The 20,798-nt window shown below is 54.5% G+C and overlaps 1 protein-coding gene across 1 annotated transcript; it reads left to right on the top strand.

The window, feature by feature from the left end:
* The first annotated feature begins 10,819 nt into the window (after positions 1 to 10,819).
* Positions 10,820 to 20,798, top strand: DLK2 (delta like non-canonical Notch ligand 2). The gene is made up of 6 exons (XM_058802399.1): positions 10,820 to 10,926; positions 13,081 to 13,182; positions 14,728 to 14,791; positions 17,212 to 17,342; positions 17,949 to 18,093; positions 18,667 to 20,798. Exons 2-6 carry the CDS (start codon positions 13,110 to 13,112, stop codon positions 19,442 to 19,444), a joined length of 1,191 nt encoding a protein of 396 aa, XP_058658382.1. The 5' UTR covers positions 10,820 to 10,926; positions 13,081 to 13,109; the 3' UTR covers positions 19,445 to 20,798.

Raw genomic sequence — 20,798 nt, 5'->3', positions numbered from 1 at the left:
GTCCCCCCGCGCCCGGCCCCCGCCCGGCCTGCCTGAGCCCCCCCGGCCACGGTGCGACCCGCCCGAACCCGCTGTCCTCGGGGAACTCTACAATTCCTCGCACACACGTGGCCAGAAAGGCCCACCCCGCTCGCTGGGCGCCGTCCGGAGCCCGCAGAGGCCCAGGAGCGCAGGGGCCCCGCCCGGGGCTTCGTCCCCAGCCGGTCGCGCTCCCCGCCCCCGGAGCCCCAGCCCGGCTCTGACCCGGTCGGGCTCGGCTCCAACAGGGGTCCCAGTGACTTTGCGGCCGGTTCGGCCCCGCCTCGGGCCCGCCCCAAACTTTGCCCCCGCCCGGCCCCGGCCCCGGCCCCGGCCCCGCTCCCGCTCCCGCTCTCTCGCCTCAGGCCGCCATTTTGCCGCGGGGCACGCCGGGTAATCCGGCGGAATCCCCACGTCGCGGCGCGGCTGCGTCATCGGACGGCACGCGCGGGGGGAGGGGCGGGGCGGTCCCGGCAGCGCGAGGGGCGGCGGGACGGGACGGGAGCGGAGCTGAGCTAAGCTGAGCGGAGCGGAGCTGCTACCGCTGTCAGTGCCGGGGGCCGGGAGCCGCTCCTGCCCCTTCCCGCCTGTCCCGGGGACTAGGAACACCCTGAGAGACGGCGGGACGGGAGCTGGGAACACCCTGAGGGGCGGCGGGACGGGTGCTGCTGCTATCAGTGCCGGGGGCCGAGAACTGCTCCTCCTCCTTCCCGCTTGCCCCGGGACCTAGAAACACCCTGAGGGGCGGCGGGACGGGAGCTGTCGCTGTCAGTGCCGGGGGCCGGGAGCTGCTCCTGCCCCTTCCTACGTGTCCCGAGAAATGACCCGACAGCCTGGGGCGTATCCCAGCCTATCGCTAGGGAAATAGAAACCCAACCGTGGGAGCAGGTGGAAAGGGAGGCAGAAAGGCGGAGTAGTAAATGGAGAAACCCACCTGAACCCCCCCAAGGACAACTGCCTGCTTCTTAAAGGAGAGGTGCTGAGGACAGCGTGTGCCAGGCAAGAGCTAGTCAAACCCTGACACAATTTGTGAATGTGCTTTGGAATTCATTTGCAAAATCTTCCATTGCATTGTTCTAGTCTTGGGTCTTTGAAAAATCAGTACATTTTAATTTCTCACCAAATCATCCCATTTATTCAACACTGAGTGCAGACAGGTACTTTTTCCATTGCTTTTCATTCCCAGTGCATAGACTTACCCACTGTTTCCATTTCCTGTTATCCTTTCTTTCACAAACATCTCATGAATTGATGATTCACACAGTAAACAATGGAGCCTAGTTCTGAGGAAATTTGCCCAGTTCAGAAAAGTCCTGATAGAACTCACATGATGTTCTTCATCGTACTACTACATTTACAAAGCCTTCAGATTTACATCCAGGGAGTACCAGGCTCACAGTACTGCACACTCTGCCCAAATGGTCTCCTCTCTTACACAATGAAAGACAGGTGCTCAGCAGGACCCCACTTCCATGACCTTGGGAATATTGTGCAAAAACGTCTGCCGAGCGCCCAGCAAGTGCCGTCTGCAGCACACCGCGCGTCAGCCAGGGATATTTCAAGAAAGCCTTCGGTACTTGTGCCCCCATAAATTCTCCAAATCCTCCCTGTGCTGGAGTCAGATAACAAGCAGAAGGACAATGGCTCCAAGAATCCAGGCTGCCCATCTGCTCTGTACTTCCAGATTCTTGCTTCCACAGCGCCAGCTGATGAAATTTTCATAGCTGATGAGGTTTCTCATTTCCACCGGGCCTTGCTGCCCTGGAGCCTTCACAGCTGTGCTCTGTTCAGGTTTCCGTGGGTGAGCACTGATGGCAGCAATGATTAGAGTACTTTGCTCTCTTTTAGTGATTTGTCAGAGGAGGATCTTCAAACTTTTGGCAAGTCCTGGTGAAACAAGCCCCGAATGAAGAAGAGAGGCTGATTTCCAGACGGTCTTGTCATTCACTGCTTCCATTAAACTCAACTCTTCTCAAAATCAGATGTCAAGGTCAGACCACCAAAGGGAGACAGGAACTCGACTTGGGCTGGCTGAGCACCAGTCACCTGCTCTGAGCACCAAAAAACACTCTTCCCTCAGATCCCAGAGGCCTTGGTTCCCAATCCTGCTTCCTCTCCACACACATCCGCCCTGCCTTTCCCCATATCCGGTATGCCTGTGAGCTGGATCAGCATTACCTGAGTCCAGAGCTGTGACATGATGCAGAAGCATGACGCTGGGTTACATTAGATTCATTTATACAACACCATTAATACCAAAGTGCAGCTCCCTGCTAGAGCCAGTTGCTCGCTAAAGCCTCTGAAGTTCAATTAACAAGCACCAGGTAATCTAACACTTGACTCCCAATAATCCTTTTATTTTAAGGGGCCTCTGGCGGATGTAAAGCCCTCAGCAAACAGTCCTGGAAGTACATTTGAGATTCTCTCAAATACCAGCTGAATTTATGACCCTTAGTGGAGAGCAGGGAGGAATCTCTTCAAAATACTTTCCAGCTGGCAGCACTTTATATAGACCCTTGTAACTGAATAAAAGGAACCCCTGGAGGGGCAGGTGCCACCCTGTGGAAGGACAAATCCCTCTGAAGTGCCTATGGTCTTGGCTAGTGAAAAAGGAGATGGCAGAAATAATGTCTCCCCACCAGAAGAAGGCAGTGCAGGCTCGGTCCTCTCAAGTTTTCCATCAAACCTGGTCAAGTGAAGAAGATGGCGGGTGCTGGACAGCCCCTTGGTGGCTGACTTGGAGGCTGTCACCTGCCTGAGAGTTGCAGTGGTGAAGGGACCCCTATGAAACACTTGCCACCTCAGCTACTTCTCTAACTCCAGTTGCAAAGAGGATTCCCCAGTAGACATCAGCTGGGAAAGCCTCATAGGCAAAAGATGTTTATTGGATGGAAGAGCCCACCAAAACCAAAAGACCTGAGACTTAGTTTAAACAGAGTTTTCACTCTGGGATAGGCCAATACAAGAGGAGCTCAGCACCCAAAATTAACAGCATTTCAGGAACAATAAGATCACTGAAATACTGCCAAGCCTGTGACAGTCAAACAAGTCTGTGGATGCCGAATTGGACAGCCAAGCACACTCTGCCAGTATGCCTGGAGCATACACCTACCAGACAAATACAGCCAACCCGCCAATAAAACAGTTGCTAAAAACATACCCACGTGTATAGTTCAGGCCATCCCACCACGTAAGAGTGAGGGCTGGGACTCAATTTTGAGCTTAGTAGAGATTCAACCCTCAAAAAACCACTGGAGTCTTTTCACAAGCAAACACATTCCCCAGCATCAGTGGCTGAGGAACAAAACAGTGCTGACCCAACCCAACCCAAAATGCTGTTTGTCTTATGGGATTCCCCAAAGGCACCCACTGTGGCTGGGATGTAGCTGTGCTGGGCACTGCACAGAAAGACAAGCAGACACAATATCCTGCCCTCAAGGCTTGAATCTCTGTATCTTTTGAATCTCTCTCAAAGCACCTCTGTGAATGTGAAACGGAAGATGAAGGCAGAACTGGAGAACAATGACAAAAATCCACCATTGCAGCACCCGGGTGCTTGGCACAGCTCGGTGGTTTCATGCCATCACGGGTTAGAGCAGAGCACGACTTACAGCTCACACTGGTATTTCAGACATACACAGGGACACTTCCCCCCAGGCTCTGTGCTTGAAGGATATGCTGCACATCAATGCTTGCCCATTACAATTGCTGCCTATGCAAGTCTTCTGTATATTTATAAAGGTGTGTGTATAAAAATAGAATTAATTAAATATATATCAGTGACCCCTACTGGCCATTTCTAACCAGCCACAAAATTGTGCAGCCACAGCGAGCTCTTGCTGAGGTGCAGTATTTCCATGCGAGGCACAGAGCGCAGAGCCTGGCAGTGGCGTGTTTGTGCTCTTTGCACTCACTTTGTGCTGGCTGCATCACTCCTCGGGGCAGGCAGCTGAAATTGGGATTTTCTGACCTCAAGTATTTGTTTGTGGCATCCCACTCATTTCTCTGCTCACCGCCAGCTCCATGCCACGATCCCAGCTCTTGCACTGAGCCCTGTACAGGTGCCTCCAACTCTTACTCTGCACAGTTGCAGGGCTCTGCAAGGGACCAGGTATTGGGCTGTGACCTTATTCAGGGTGTTTTTTCCAGAAAAACTCAGTTCCCAGCTGGGACCCACACCACAGCTCCTCGAGGTCAGCCCCCTACAGAAGGAGCTGCCCCAGCGCTGCAGTTTTTCCTCCTGGCAGCCTCACCAAAGCTCACTGTAAATTCTTCACTCCACTGGGTGCTAAATCCAGCATGAGTGCTGCTGTGCAGCAGAGACTGAAGGGCCCTCCTGGATCAGTGATTTACCTTGGTGAAGGAGTGGAGAGAATGTGCCTGACAGGCAGGATGGCTGCTCCAATACAAGGCAAAACCCCATGAGAAGCAAAGGCTGGAGTCACTGTGTCAGCCTCAGACCAAGACTCAAGGGGCTCTGCCTCCCTTCCCCTTCGTCAAAACTTGTTTAGCTTGTCATGCTAATAAAGTGTTTGAAATGAACTGAGTTAAAAGTATGTGGAGAGGAAGGGGGAGGATATCTCCTGGAGCATATGGGGAGGTGGCAGAGGGCTAGGTGTAACACCAGCTCTCCTTGGTGTGTTCAGGCACACAGGGCTTCATCCAGCTTTGGGCACAGTGCTTGCCATGTGCAAGGGGAGGATATCACACACTGGGGTGCAGGGGTTGGCACTTCACCATGGTACACAAATGGGGAGGGAGTAGCTGATCCCCCAAGCCCTCTGAGGCAGAGCAGGGACTCGTGGACTCTATCATGTAGACGCACATGGCTGTGTGTTGTCTCTCAAAAAACCCTTCTGTGTGGCTAGCATGCACCTCCAACCCACAGAGCCTTTTTTTTCCCCCTGAAATCTGCAGCACTGCTCTCCCCGTGGAGCTCTTGTTGTTTATAGGGACGGGTCCAGGCAGGCCAGGGAGGAATTACCTTTCCCTAGGACACGCTTGGTGCTTGGCTGAGCACACTGCTCCTCGCTTCACAGGAGCTGCTGAAGGCCAAGGAGACAGCCAGTCTACAATTAGCCTCCCTCCCAACACTCGTCCACATCCCCTGGGGCTGCTAATTATGGACTCCTCTGCAGCCAGGGTTCAAGTCTTTCTAAGCACAAGCCACAGATTCATGAAATGACCTTGACATTCTCTGCAACAGGCTCTCCTGCCAGGTTTCACTGCAAACACCACGATCTGCCATCCCCTGTAAACACCCAGGAGCAAGCTCAGAGGCAAGAAATGAGAAAACACAAAAGATTTGCTTCAAGAGTCTCCCATTAAATGCTTGCGTGCTCCTGGTGAGATTAAGAGGTTTCATTGCAAGAGCTGCCAGCTGGAAAGGCAAAGGGAGACTGCATAGCTGGAGATGGGCTTTGAGGCACCCACGGGTGTGTGCCAGCAAAGGGAAAGCCTGGCAGACATCTCCTTCCCACTCCAGCCCTTCCAGACCTCCTCCTGGCAGCAGGAGGCAGGTGGGGGGAACGGATACACCCCCTGAATCAGTGCCCTTGGGATAGCCCTGACATTAACTATTGTACATACACCCAGAGGGAAGCCAGAAATCACAGGGCAAAACAAGATCCTACACCTTCTCATGAACTCCTGAGGGTTTTTTGAAGGGGGTTTACTCAGCCTTTTGAGTTATGGGGACACAAGTAAAACCTGTTTTCTCTAGCTGCCCTCCACACATACATCGCTGTCCTTTCCCCCCTCTTCAAGTCCAGGTATTTTTCCTCTGGTAGTTATTCTTTCTTTTTAATTTTTTTCCCCTGGTACCTTTGTCTTGTCTTGGATTGAAGTACTGAGGGCGGATTTGAGAAATCTGTATCTCAAAATAACGTGTGACTTAAGCTTACTTTTGCTGCTCCTCACAGCAGGTTTGAAGGCTGTTGGGTACTGAACTCAGGTCCATCACAGTGACACATGCATTCTCCCACACTCAGAGGATCTGTTTTAGTGCAGCAGTCCAGCAGGCAGGCAGATTTTAGTCAGTCCCAACAGAGCAGCTGCCTGGAGGCCAGTGGAGAGTGCAGACCACCCCTCAGGAAGCAGCAGCAGCCCTGGTGATGAGAACTCCCTGCATCTGGCTCTGGAGGAGGAGAAGAAAGCTGATGGTCAGAAGCTTGGATGGAGGCTGACACTTGGCTTGGAGCAGCTGGGAATCCCCTCTCCAGAACACCTCATGGGCACCACCAGGGCATCCACAGAGTTCATCCTGCCTCAGCCTTGCTAATGGTAAATGGGTGCAGTGGGTAAATGTGTGCATGGATGGTGCTTACCCATGCCAGCATCCTTTGTCTCCCAGGGCTGGGTCTGCATGGCTCAGGGAAAGGTACAAACAGGGAAAGGTACAAACATTGCCCTGCACAAAATTACTGCAGAATCTGCCCTTGTGGAAAGCTGCTCCTTATACCATTGCCTAGAACTCATCTTCAATGCCCTGGAGCAAGAGGGTTTATAGCTCTTTGGAGTTCATTCCTATTTATTCTCATCGTCTATATAAATGTCTAGTCAGGTTTTTTTAATGAATGCCTTTTCTTGTTACCCAGTGGCAATGAGTTCACTGGATCATCAGTGTTTAGGATGAAAGTAATTCTCCCTGTCATTCATTTGGATTGCACTTTTTTCTCCTTTTGCCTTATATCCTGGCAGGTCACAAAAGGAGGAAATAAAAGAAGCTCATGCCAAGTCTAGGCAGTGTTCCCAGATACTCTGGGGTCTGTGATACAGGGACTGTGATATTGGACTTGGGCAGCATTTCTGGAGGCTTTGGGCAAATACAAAATACATCCTGGGGAAGTCCAGGATGGCTACTCTTAGGGCAGTACTGGAACATACCAAGGGCAGCTCCTATTCCCTGAGGCATTCCTCGCAAAGCCACCAGGCCAGGGGAATTCGGTACTTCCAAGTGGCATTTCTGGTGGTCTCAGCCTAGGAAGATTTGAAGAGTTTTCGGAGGCTTAAGAGCATTTTTGCCACCAGAGAGCAAAACTTGGGGCAGGGTAACGCCAGATAGAGTCACCAAGACCACAACTTGTCCTTTTCTCCATCATTCCCCAGATATGCCATCAGTTCCACTGTTGAGTCACTGTCTGCCAGCCTGGTCACGCTCCACAGTGTGGCAGAGCATTGAGATGGTGCAAATAGTGAGAAAAGAGCCAGGAGATTTTCTACCTTCAACTTCCACCCCCTCCCTGCTCCTCTTTTGCCTGCCCCCTCCACTTCCCCGCTGAAGGCACAAACACCTACTGCCCATGGAAGCTATTCCTAAGCAATCCCAGGCATCTGGGGAATGAGGCTCTGAGCAAATATCAGAGTGTGTGTGTGCAGAGAGTGCACACACATGCACACACACTCACACATGCACAGCCACGGTGCTGCTGCAAAGTCAAATATAGACCTTGTGGAAGGGAAACAATGGCTGGGGTTGGGTTACATGGCTGTAGGGCCAGCGAGCTGCTGTTTGTTGTGGGCTGGGGTGGAATTGGAAAAGCACGGGGGGTGGGATGGGGGAGAACATTTGTTTTAACCTAGAGACCCCGGGCTGGTGCTGTGCGTAGGGCGGAGAGGGTGACCCAGAGCAAGAGCTGAAGAGGATGATCATTTGAGTTGGCAGCTCAGAGGTGTTTGCAGTCTTTCTCCAGCGTCTTTGTGCTGCTTTTCTGTCTTTCTTGAGGAATTAAAGTGAGCAGGAAGGACTGAATTTCTCTGGGCTTCTGCACAGGAAGGAGTTTTTGCTCTGGAGAAGGCTTCTTTGTGAAGGAGAAGAGGCAACATTATCTGTTTTCTCAGCCCACCATCTGCTTCTTGTCCCTGATGTCTGGCTGCCTCCAAGGTGCAAGTTCCAGACTCCGGAAGAAAGGGAAGCAGCTTCAGCTGGTTTTGACAGGTAATTCCTCTCTCTGTCTGTGAGTGGTGACCGTGTGTTGGGATGATGGTGGGGGAGGGAGTTTTCATCTAGCATGCATTGGAGGGAAAACCATGACAAGAGGTTCCAGTTCCCATTCCAGGTCCCTGCTTTGTGGGACTTCCTTCACTGAAGGGAAAAGCCATGGAGGGACTCTTATGGCTAGGAAAAAATCCTTCCTAATTCTGATCCAGCAGCTGTTCCATCTGAGACGCCTCTAGGGATGGCATGGCAGGGATCAGAGCCTAGTAGAGCAGGGTCTAAGCCAAGCACAGGAATCCCCTCAATGCCCACTTCTTGGGTCTGCAAATAGAGCTGCTCTGAATAAATAGTACTGGGCAGTCCATGGACTGACACAGGGAACCTGAGACACAGGATAGTGCCTGGGGATGGGACTGGAGCCCTTCAGTGTGGAGGAAGGAGTGCACCCAAGGTCCATATTGCATGAGTCTCTTCTCCCTCCTCTGTATTCCCCTTTTACTCCCATCCATGCCTGCCTGCTTCTCTCTGTGGTACTCACATGCAAAGCCAAACCTCAAGTTACAAAACATATTTCCCCAGATATCCCAACTTCTGAAATCCCACCCTGGATTTTGTTCTTCATTCCCCTTCCTCGGAGCTCAGATCTTCACCACCCAACTTTATCTCCTCAGCCTGGACAGCCCTGACTTGCTGGTACAGCTCTCACCTCCGAGAGAGGCAGCACAGGGAGAGCCATGATTCCCATTCTGCTGGCTGCACCCTCGCCCCATCTCCCTCTCTCACCGTGCTCCTGCTGTGGGTGCAGATGCTTACGGATATCGGCATGTGCCAGGGTCCCTCTGCAGGCCCCCTCCTCTCTGCCCATTCAAATGCACACACAGCATCCAGAGGGTTTCCTTAGGCACGTTCAAGCAGGTGAGGTTTAAGGGCACCGGGGCACGGCTGTGCAATGACGCTGCAGTGCAGGGCGGTCAGGACCAGGGCAGATCCCAGCGAGGAATGAGGGAGCAATGAGGATGTTGCAGGAGGTGGTGCTCTCTCTGACACAGTTAGTGAAGGTGGTAGGATGTCAAGGAGGAGGTGAGGCTGAGGCTGAACAGCCCATACTCAGTGTTGGAGGTGTCACCAGTAAACCCTTGGCCTTCAACCATGACTGGCAAAGAGTGCAAGCCAGGGTGTTGTGGGTGTCAGAGCAGAAATGTGGATCATTCCAGGTCCTAGAGCTGTAGTGATGGAAGGAGAGGCTGTCTGGTTTTAAACCAAGCACCAGAATCTGTGCTTCATCCTCAGCCGCCCTCTCTCCTTTTTGCTGCAAGCTCCAGACGCGGTAGGAATCAGGGCTCAGAAGCAGGCTGAGCAGGGGATAAGAATGGATGTAGAATCACAGGAAGCATTTCAGGACAGAGCTGGTGCACACCTGTCTCATAAATATCCGAAGAGCTGATGAAGCAACCTAAGCAGGAGGTTTGGACTTCTCTGTCCCTCTGTCTGTGGGGTGATAGAGACAGGAGGAGGAAGAGGGCAAGGAAAGAACAGGGCTCCTGGCTGACAGGCCAGCAGGAAGGAGGCAGGAAGGAGGCAGCTCCTGCAGAGGTAGGCAGGGTGGTAGGCCCCCATTTATCACTCAATCAGGTTGTGTTGTCCAGGCATGCCAAGGATAAGCAAGAAGGGGTCCCTGCTCAGAGCTGGCAGAGACCTTGGCTTTGATGGGCTTGTGCCTGGGCTCTTACTGGGTCCCGGGGCCTGCAGAGCTCCCCATGGCTGCCACAGGGTGCTGACAGGGCTGTCAGGAGCTGCAGGGGGGTGGGGGGGGACTGGAGAAGGTGAGAGCAGGGAGGGGTTGAGCTTTGTCTAATGAGATGAGATGGAGTGTGAAAGCATCCATTAAGTGCATCCATTAAGCTCCAGACATGGTTCTTCTTCCTTCCTGGTGAAAAACAGCAAACCTTGTGGGATACAGGGGTGGAAAAGAGCTGACTGGTGTGAGCTTGTAATCTAATTAAGGATTGCTAGGACCTTTGAAGGTGACAGCTATGATCTTGTCAAGCAGCAGAAAGGCCATGCAAGGTGAGCAGGCAGCTGTTTCATCTGAAGATGGGACAGCCCAGACCCCCTCCCAAGGCTGCCTTATTGTTCCTTATCGTCCACTGAAGTGCTGATGTCCACATCTCATTAGTGGCAGCGAGAAAAATGCTGGGGACCACAGCTTCTTTGGATGGCTTCTTTTTTGGGGGGTGACTACTACAAGTTGAACCTTTATTTTAAGGATGAGGCTTCTAAATCCTACAGTTTTCCAGTGGAGGTGTTTTAGTGGACAGTGGGGACATCGGGGAGGGGCTGCAGGAGGTGTTTTTGCTTATTAGTATTATTTCAGATAATCCGAGCAAAACGAAGGCTCGGATCATCGCGCACCTATTTCCGAGAGGGACGCCAGGCTGAGAGGCTCCGTGCCCCGCGGGACCGCGCCCCAGCCCGGGCGAGGGCGGCGAGCGCTGCATCCCCCGAGCCCCGGGCAGGGATACCCCAGCGAGGGCGCGCCCCTGCGGGATCGCCAGCCCGGGCACCTCTCGGTGCTCCGCGATCGCTGCTGGGGCCGGGGCCGCTGAGCCCCCGGCGGGGCGGTGGGGGCGGGCGGGGCCGTGCCGGGATCCCCCCGGCCCCGGCGGCGGGAGCAGGGCAGGGGTGAGCGGGCAGGGCGGGCCGGGCCGGGCCGGGGGCTGCCTGCGGTTTGGGGCGGCGGGAGGCGGGATGTCCCGGGGAGGGAGCGGGGATGTGCAGGCACACGCAGCCGCTGGCAGGCGGCCGGGGCTGCACGGCGGCGGCGGCGGCGGCGGCGGGCGGAGCGGCGCGGCACACGCGGCGGCAGCTCCCTCCGCAGCCCCGCGCCTCCAGCCCCGCCGCCGCCGCACCGGGCATGGCCGCCCCCCGCCGCCGCGCCCCGCGATAGCCCCACGAGCCGCCGCGACGCCGAGGTGAGCAGGGCCGGGCAGCGCAGCGCCCCAGCCCCGCCGGGCCCCTTTCCCCGCCGCCGCCCCGGCCGCAGGGGCACCGCCGGGGCTCCGCGCAGGGTCCCTCGGGGCAGCCCTGGGGTGGGGCTGGGGAAAGGCGAACCCCCCGCGGCCGTGCCCCTCCGGGAGGCGCTGGGGCTTGGGGTGGTCCCGGAGCCCGGGGGGAGGGGCGGGGGGACAGGCGCGGCGAGCCGCAGCGGCGCGGCATCCCCCGGGCTCCCTGCCCCGGAGCCCCCGGAGCCCAGCCCGGAGGGTCCCGGTAGCCTCAGACTTGGAGCAGTGCCTGGGAGCCGCGTCCTGGGGATGTCCCTTGTGGTCCCCAAGCGCACGGAGGTCCCTGATACCCTCGAAAGGGAGGTTAATAGACTCGGGGATCATCCCCGCTGCACCCGGAGGTCTGGCAGCCCCCAGCCCGGGCAGGCAGAGGCGGACGAGTGGGACGGAGGGAGCTCCCTCGCCCGTGTCCGTGCGACCGAAAGCCGGGCCTGCCCAGGTGCGAGCTGCTCACACCTCTCCCGGGCACCAGCTGCCAACCAGCATGCCGGGGTCCGGATCGACCCCGGGGGTTCTGCCGGGAGCAGCACCCACGGGGTGACTAGGTCAGGAGGCCTGAGAGGCTGCTCCTCGAGTGGGGAGCTGTGGGGGAAAATCAGCCTTTGCAATGGGGAAAATCAGCATTTGCAATGGGGATAGCACAGCCTTTGCAATGGCATATGATTGGAGCTTGTGCTTCTCACAGCGCTGAAGGAACATGATACCACTCTTCAGCCCTAAATTATTTTATAAGTTTCATAGCAATTGCTTCACCCTCCCCTGAAATGCAGCAGCTGTTTGCCACTGCCCAGTATTTAGGGGCAGGAGGCAAAGGAGGGTCCTGCAAGCCTGTTGTCAAAGGGACTGTGGAGAGGGAAGATGCAGCAATCCATGGTGGGATTTGGCTGGGGCAGTGGCAGTAACATCCTGCAGCCCCTCTGAAAATGCTGCACCCTTAGTTGGTGGTAGTTTGTTTGCTGGAGAGATGCTTCAAGCAACATCATTGCTTTTATGAGCTATTTTGTCCGGTCCAGGGAGGTGAAGCTCTTAGCAGGGACCCCAAAGCCTCTTCCTGCAATGCACGTGTAAGTGTGAGTGGGAGGACTTATGTCCCCATCTTAGAAGTCTCTCACACAACTATGGACCAAACATAACCTTCCAGAGCTGAAGAGTCAAGCTGAAAGTGGAACGGCCCCTGTTCATCACACCCACGCAGCTGGGTAGAGTCTGCTCCATACCTTCACCATTCTCCTAACAGAACTCTTTAACCCCTCCCATCTCATTACAGTAATATATTTATGATATCACCCTCAAATTTCCTGCCCTTAACAACCCCAGAAGGCTGGGAGGGAATGAAGCATTTTTGGAAAGTATTTAATGCTACTTCAAGAGGGCAGGAGGCGGTCGGAAAATAGATGGGTGCAGGAACCTCGGGCTGACGGGGCTCTCTGCAGGACAGCTGAGGAAAAGGAACACACCTAGCGAGAGGTGTGTGTTCACATTTCCTGCCTGGGGCTGCAGCCCAGCTCTAGTGCCTGCTGCTGCACTCTCTTGCTTGGACAGTGAAAGAGGGCTGCTGTTTTGTGCCTGCTACTCTGCTCTATCCTCTGGACTCCCTGCTCTGCTGCAGGGTTTGAAAGGCAGCCTGGGCACTGTGAAGAGCACTCAGCCCATCTATTCATGCAAATGTGCACAGGAGGACCTTATTTAACACAGAGCTGAAGTGTCCCAGATCTAGGGAGGGAAGGTGAAGGTCCCCACAGCTGGGTGGGTGTTTCTGGGTTTCTGATCTCCTGTCAGCAGCTACCAGGGCAGGTGCTCCAAGATGTGCTGCAGCAGCCTGAGCTATTACACACTCAGGATTGAGTGTGCACTCTAGGTTTTCCTGTACACACATTTTCAAAAGCTTTTTAATTCTTAGTGCCCCAACGCTGACTTAGAGGGAGGAGTCTGGATGGAACAGAGGGGAGTGTGGTGACAAGGCTGTGTAAAGCTGGATGTTTCAACTCAAGCTCCCAGGCAGTGGAGAGCAGCTGTGGTGTCAGCCAAGGGATTTTCCTGAACTTGCTCTTTTTCTCTCTGTAGGTGTTCATCTCGGTGGGGCCACACTGACCATGCTCAGGAGCTTCTGTCTCCAGCTCATGTCCTTGATTTGGATCCTCTTGGCCCATCACCAGCTTGTGCAAGGTGAGTCTTTGTAGACATGGGTCCTTCTCATTCATATCCATTTTTTCCAAACCTATCCTTGGTATTGCTGAAGTCTCCTCAACTTTCCATGCAAAATTGAGATGGAAAAAGCAGAAAATGCTGCCTGGTTGTTAAATCACCTGGGGTGTGACACTGGAGGCACCTTAGAAACTCTTGCCCACAGGGGTAGCAGTGCCTGAGCAGACTGACAGAGACATCCCTGCTGCTCTCCCTCTTTGGTTTGGGAACCCATTCACCCTATGAGCTTGCTCAGGGGAAAGAAGGTCCCAAAAGTGAACAGCTAACCCTGGATCCAGTGAGACAAAATCCTTTACCAAAGATTAGTTTGCTCTATCCCTGCTCTGGATAGGCAATGAATTTCCAAAGCCATGTGCCGGGAGAGATGGTTACAAATAGGAAAGGTGACAATACCCAGGCTTGGGGCTGAGCAGTCCCAGGATGCTGCTCCAGCTCCATAGTGACTTGTTTTAGGAGGCTCTGACCCTGTGCAGTGGGACCTGCTGCCTCACTGCAGCAAAATTTCATGCACAGGGGACTTCTTCCCCTGCTCATTTTCCCAGGCAGCACAAAATGCTGCTTGGGAAAGCCTGAGCAGATCTTGAGGCATGGGGGCTTTAATCTGTTTCAGTCCAAGTGGAGGGGCTCAGGTAAGGACATTCACCTCCTGGGCCCGGCCTGCACAAGATTTGCACAAGACTTCTGAGGAAACCCCCTGCTTCTTGACATCTGCTCTAGTTCTGCTGCTCATGGAGCCAGAGTGAGCCAGCTCCTCTGTGGAGCTAAGAGCAAGTGATGGGGAAGAGGGGAAGGTGGAGATGAAAGGGAACACCTGGCACAAAGGAGAGAATGAGAAGTGGCACAGTGAGGCCATAGCTCAGTTACAGCTTCTGTGGCTTTTAAATAAATAAACAGAACTGGATACCTGGCCCCATGTGATGCCAAGTCCCGCTTCCCTGGCTGGAAGGGGAGTGCTGGCAGCCGGGTCCCAGAAGAGGGCAGGAGCCCCTGTCAGACTGCTCTGTGCCAATAGCTGTCCTTGGAGACAGTGACATCCTGGGAGGTAAAGAAGATCCATTCTTTCCATTTCCATCCTTGGCCCTTTTGTGCCCCTTGCAGTACTTGGCCCTGAGCTTTCCCACCACACTTACTGCAAGACTGTGTGACTGAGGTCCCAGATAGGTCAGTCCCTCTTACACAGGTTGTCTTAGTGCACAGGCAAGCTCAGCTCTTGGCCAGGAGGACCCAAAATCTGAGGGAGGCAGCAGAGAAAAGGTGGGGAAGATGACCAGAGACTGGGTAGTTTTGAAGCAGAGCCCCATTTCTCAATAAAGACAGTGTTATTGACAGTGGACTGTGAAATCTTCATTTCTTGTGTGAATCCAGTGAGTGAAAGGAAGGTGCCACACCTTACAGTTCTGGGGAGAGGTAGGCTGAGCACTTAAGGAAACACCCAGGACCATGGGTAGATCTGGAATAATCTATAGTCTCTGTTTAACCCAAGCCCACACGTCTCTTGCCTTGCAGGGGATGACTGCAGCGAGCGCTGCAATCTCGCCCACGGCTGCTGTGACCAGGATGGGAAGTGCAGGTATGGCTTGCCTGGCTCTCTGCTGCTCCTGTGACTGGTCTCCTTGACACCATGTCCCTGGTGTCTACACCCCTGCCCAGAGCTGAAGCACCTTCTCCTTCATTCACCCACACCTGGAACCAATGACTCTGCTCCCTTCTTACCTGACACACTGCAGTGAGAGATCCCTCTAGCCTTTGCTCCAGTGCTTCCCTGCCCACCATCACACACTGAGCACTGTTATTCTGCTGAGCCCTTTCTGTCTAGAAGGAAGCCTAGGACAGCCTGGCCATGCCTGGGTGATGGGAAGCAGCCTTTAGGCTCAGATACGATGAGGGAAAGTCATCAGGCAGCAGGGCAGGCATCAGGGTTGGCCAGCTTGCTTGGCCCCCTCACTGACTGAGATGGAGGTGCTCTCCCTGGGGCATGGAAGAGAAGGGCTTCCAGCCATGCATATAACTGAGGGCTTCAGGGGTCCCCTCTCAGAAGTCTGAGCTGGGGTGGGGATCTCTGGATGTTTTTCATAAAGGGTTTACCAGCAAGCTGTGAGCTACAGCAGCAGAAGTGATACTTGGCATCCCAGCTCCAGCTGGTGCCCACATCCTGCAGGGTCAAAGCTCAGAGCCTGACCCTGCACTTCAGCCTGGGAAGCACCCATATAAGTGCTCTGGGCTGCCACAGACAGCCCACTGTTGTCCCACTGTAGGGCCATCTGCAGCCCCTGCTCTGTAAGGCAGCACCTGGAGGCAAAGGCTGGCTTTGGGCTGGCTGGGACACCTGTGGCTGCAAGGGCACAGACTGCCCAATGCCACCCTGTTCTTCTCACCAGGGCATGCTCAGTCCCCTTTGACATGACAGCCCCTGGTGTCACACCACAGCTGGGCCACTTGTTCTTGCTGACTGCCACATTGGTTTGCAGCTGCAGAGCTCCTGCCTGAGCCCTTTCAGCAGCTGTGGCTGCCTGGGGGAGCAGGGTGCTGCAAAGCCCAGTGAGAAAGGCCACATGTCACCATGTGGCAGGTGTCCCAGCTGCAGACCTTTCCACACGTGAGTTGCTGCTGCTGATTTCAATCCTCCAGAGAATTTGCTGAGCCTTGTGGCTTGGCAGTACCTCAAAATCACCTCAAACTCAAGGGAGACTTAGCTGCTTACGTGGCCCCCTTCCTGAAAATTTTTAGGTTGGCCAGTTCCCTTTTGGAGAAGTGGAAGAGTTGATAACAGCTGCTCCTTGCAGGTACTGGGGATAGGTGTATCCACATCCCTCTGCTCAGGGCTGTCCAGGTATGCATGTATTTCCCCAGACTATACCAGGCACATGGCATCACCTCCAGTCCCAGAGAAAAGCCTCTAATTAATATATGTGTGTATGTGTATATATATGTGTATATATATGTGTATATATATATATATATATATATATATATATACACAATTTTTTGACCATTTTTCTCACTCCTTATCTTTCGGAACAGCCTACAGGTGACAACAGCCAACCCAGGTTTGAAAGTGCAGCTGTGGGCCAGCCCAAAAAAACTGCAGTCACCACACTTTGTGCTGAAATGAGCCCCAGCCATGAAAATGAACCCCCTTCCTTACTCTAGAAACTGTGTTGTTTTTGTTGGGTTTCATTTTGTGCTGGTTTGAGTATATCTTTTGTTGTGGCTTGGTGCCACCTACTCTCAGCTCTCATCTTGTTATCACTTGCTTTCTGCCTTGGAGCTGGCAGGTCTGAGGGATGCCTGCCACGGGAGCCATGCAGCCTGGCTTCACTTAGGCATTGCCACTGCCCTGCTCTTCTGGGACCAGAAGGCTCCTTGTGTGCTGCAGGTTCTGCCATTGTGCTGCCCCTGTGAGCTGGCTGAGGAGTCTGTTCTGTGCACCAGCCACAGCAAGCAAGGTTTCACTGCTGGCTTCCAGTGCACTCCAGACAAGAAATGATACACATTATAATGCAGAGGAGCAGTGAGACACACACACCTCAGCAGCCTCTTGCCCCTTTCCCTCAGGAAGCTCAGAGTTAGGGATGGGCTTCTCTCTGCCTCTCAGAGTGGCTGCCTGCTGTGGGAGGCACAGGAATTCCTGAGCAGGGGTGTATACAGAGGGGCTGGAGGAGAGCAGAGGGATGTGGGCAGTGAAAGTGAAGCTGCTGAGCTCTGCTGCTGCTCCACTCACCCTCCCTGGCTGCAGGGGGTGTCTGCTCCTGCTCTGCTTGCTTCCTTGGGCAGACGGGACGCCAGTCCTTACCTCTGGATGAGGGAGCTAGGAGGTCCGTGGGGCCTTTGGGAGGGTTTCTGAACACTGCTGTGCCTGTAGGAGCCCTGCACAGCACACAGACAGCTTTTGTGCAGCCTCTGCTTGGATCTGATTTGATGATATGATTTGATTTGATTTGATTTGATTTGATTTGATTTGATTATGGTGCTTTCCCTGTCCTCGTGCAGGTGTGATCCAGGCTGGGAGGGGGAGTACTGCGAGGAGTGCGTGCGCATGCCGGGCTGTCTTCACGGGACATGCCACCAGCCTTGGCAGTGCATCTGTCACTCTGGCTGGGCTGGCAAGTTCTGTGACAAAGGTGAGTTGTGGGCTCGACATCCCTGCCTCTGGTGCCCAGCCATGGATATGCCTCTGGTGCCACACGCTCATGGATATGTCAGCCAGCATAGCCAGAAGCCACCTGGGTGATGCCGTTTTGGCTGCCTGGGAGATGGGATTTTGCCTGGCAGCCACAGCTGGGACCATTCCCTTCCTGCAACAGAGATCAGACTGCTGACACTTGTTCCCTGGCTGTATGGCAAGAGCTGGCATGGCACTGGCCAGCCTCAGGAAATGGAACAGATGAACTCATTGCATTTCCCATGCTGCATCAGGACTCCAAGCAGCATCCCCTGCTTTTCCCAAGGCTTCCTGCCTTCAGCACGTGGCTGGGGGACTCCCCTTCTCCAGCCCCAGGGACCTATCTCTACCAGGGGGTCTCCACTGGCCAGACAGTTGGCTTGCACTGTATCTTCACAACTACACAGACACTGCACTTCTGTTGCTGCATGTGCCTGTTGGAGGGGAGAAGAGAGAAGCTCCTGCCATTTCTCCATCCCCAGTGGGTTTGGTGGGTTGTGTTTGCACTGAGTGGCCACATCAACCCTCTTTTCTCCCTAATTCACACCATTTTTTTTCCCCTCAGACATACACATCTGTGAACACCAGTCCCCCTGCCAGAACGGGGCACAGTGCATCTACGATCGAGATGGGGAGTATTCCTGCCTGTGTCCAGAAGGTTTCCATGGGAAGGACTGTGAGATGAAGACAGGGCCATGTGAGAAGGCAGGGTGAGACACTGCAGTGAGATTACAGACACCATTAACTTTGGGTCACACACTGCCTAGTGGAGGCCCAGCTTGGCTTGTTACCTGTGAATTTCTGTACAGTAATGGAGTTAAGCCAACCTTTGGCTTTGGTTTAGCAGCATGCAGTGCATGCACCAGGGAAAGGGCTTTGTTGCAATCTGAACAGATTCCTGTCCCTGCTGTAGGAGGACAGGAATCTGTTCATCATGCCTGGGACATCTTATCTCCCAGGCAGCCTAACTGCTGTAGGCATGGTGAGCTGACATCCATGATGCCTTTGGGGAGCATCAGGAGGGCATGTTTCCTCTTCAGGTCGTTTGGCTGAAGACCTTCCCTAGTGGGTGGTGGGCCTGTGCACAGCCACAGCCTTTGAGGAGTGAGGCCTCTCACTCAAGGAGACAGAAACTCCCACCCAGTCTTCTCCTAGAGATAGCTGCCCCCATAGAGAGAGCTGGACACACTGACCGTGCAAGCAGCTCTGCATGTCTACCTCCCTGGGTGGGGGAAGCTGCTTGGTCTCCAGGGCCATGACCTATCCTTGCTCTCTCCACACAGGTCTCCATGCAAGAATGGTGGGCAATGCCAAGACGAAAATGGCTTTGCCAGTAACTTCACCTGCCGGTGTCTGGCTGGCTTTGTGGGGGCTCTCTGTGAGCACGACGTGGACGACTGCCTGATGCGCCCCTGTGCCAACGGGGCCACCTGCCACGACGGCGTCAACCGCTTCTCCTGCCAGTGCCAGGTGGGCTTTGAGGGGCGTTTCTGCACCATCAACATCAACGACTGCGCCAGCCAGCCCTGCAAAAATGGGGCAAAGTGCTATGACCGCATCAATGACTATGACTGCTTGTGTCCTGACCGTTTCACTGGCAAGACCTGTGAGATCTCCGTCCCTGAGCCCACCTGGTCTCCTCCCTACCACCCTGCCAACCATGAGAATGCTGGAGGAGTGAAAAGCACCACTAGTGAGACGCCGGGGGTGACGGAGCCAGAGCCCATCAGGACTGTGGTCACAGGGCGGCGTGTGGCCAACCACAGTGAGAAGGAGCCGGGGGGAGGGTTGTTGAAAATCTCTGTGAAGGAGGTAGTGACCCAAAGGGACTCAGGGCTGAGTGAAGCCCAGCTGGTGACAGTGCTGGTGTTTGGGGTGCTGACAGCAGTGCTGGTCCTCATCACTGTCCTGCTCATGCTGAGGAACTGGCAGAGAGGCCGTCAAAGGTCGAACTGGTGCCAAAGCCCTTCTCAGGCTGCAAGAAAGCTCCAAGACCAGGAGTGTCAGGTGGGCATGCTCAACACCATCTTGATTGAGCCAAGGAAGACCACAGAGCTGTGAGCTGCGAGGACTCTGAACCAGGCCCTGGCAGGTCATCGTGCTGGCAAACCCCTTGAACTGCGCCCTGTGGAGCTACACTGGCACCCACTGGGCAGCGGGGAAGCACTACCAGGGCAGCAAACACATCAACAAAACCCTGGGTGTTGAGCACTGGTGTGATGGCCCTGCCCGGGTCTGAGCTGTCTCCTGCCTGGCTGGCTCAGCTAGTACTCATGGCATTTGAAGGCAGGGCCGTGTTGGGCCAGCCCTGCAGGGGAGCAGAGGTGCACTGCCTGCAGCAGCCTGTGCCACACAGGCATTGCTATCATCTGATCCAGCACTCAGAAACAGGACAGGTAGTGCTGAGCAGGGCACAGCCCTCCTGCAAGCCCAAATACTGCCAGACTCTTTGTAACTCCTCTCTGTGACTACGGGAAGGGGATTTATCCTCATTTCTGCTGGTGTTGGGATGCTTCTTCTGGGGCCTTTAATACAGTTGTGGCTGCATGGGTCTCCCTGCCACAGTACTGTGTGGCTGTTTCCTGGCTGTTTCTGGAGGCTGTCATTTCAGATGCCATGTCCCTAGGGAGTGAGCAAACACCCTTGCTCCCTGGCCTTGTGGTTCTGTGAGCCAGTTCAAAGAGACTTCAAAAATCATTGCAGGTCTCATGCCCTTCTTCTGCCCTGGCTGATGCACCCTCCTCTTGCTGTCAGACTTTGGGGTTACAAACATGTTCCATACTTTCCTCCTGATAATCCAGGAGTCTCTCTGACTCACTTACTAAGCCGTCCTTTCTGGTCTGGCCACAAATGACCAAGATCCTTTGCCTCTGCAGTGTGCACTTCTGCCTCACTATTTGCTCTCCTCTGGTCCTTCTCATATGTCCTCATAGGTGAAGCTGGAGATGGACTAGGCTGTGCTGTGGCTGGTTCAGGAGCAATACAGGATCCAGGTGCTCCTTTCCTCTCCCATTCCCTCTCAGGCAGGCAGCTGGCTCTAACCTCAGATCAGTCACTGCAGCGTTCCTCAATACAACAAGGGCTGAACTCCCCACTGTGGATGTGAGCCTGGGATGAACACAGGAAGCAGACACAAGACTGCCTTCTCCACCATTGCTAAAGCATGGCTGAGAGGCAGCAGATGGTCAGGTCACTTAGTCTATGTACCTGTTCCTGCCTGTGCTGGTCTGGTGTGCAGCATCAGGACCTGAATCTCTCTCCCAGGACCAGGGATTTCTGTGCCTCCTCATGGGCATAGGTGGCTAAGCAGTGGGGCAAAACTCCCCACAACCCAAACCCTACTACTGGCTTGTAGGGTTGCAGAGCTGGGTCCAAGGTGGTGTGAAGGCCAGGAGTGAGACCTGGGAGAGGGGAC

This window comes from Ammospiza caudacuta, chromosome 3 (genome assembly GCF_027887145.1).
Source record: "Ammospiza caudacuta isolate bAmmCau1 chromosome 3, bAmmCau1.pri, whole genome shotgun sequence".
NCBI lineage: Eukaryota > Metazoa > Chordata > Aves > Passeriformes > Passerellidae > Ammospiza > Ammospiza caudacuta.
This window is presented reverse-complemented; position numbering and strand designations above follow the sequence as displayed.

Bases quoted from the DNA above. Each gene is read 5' to 3' on its own strand.
- DLK2 (XM_058802399.1), top strand. From the start codon at position 13,110: ATGCTCAGGAGCTTCTGTCTCCAGCTCATGTCCTTGATTTGGATCCTC. The intron at 13,183-14,727 runs GTGAGTCTTTGT...CTTGCCTTGCAG, and splicing joins CCATCACCAGCTTGTGCAAG to GGGATGACTGCAGCGAGCGC. The intron at 18,094-18,666 runs GTGAGACACTGC...CTCTCCACACAG, and splicing joins GGGCCATGTGAGAAGGCAGG to GTCTCCATGCAAGAATGGTG.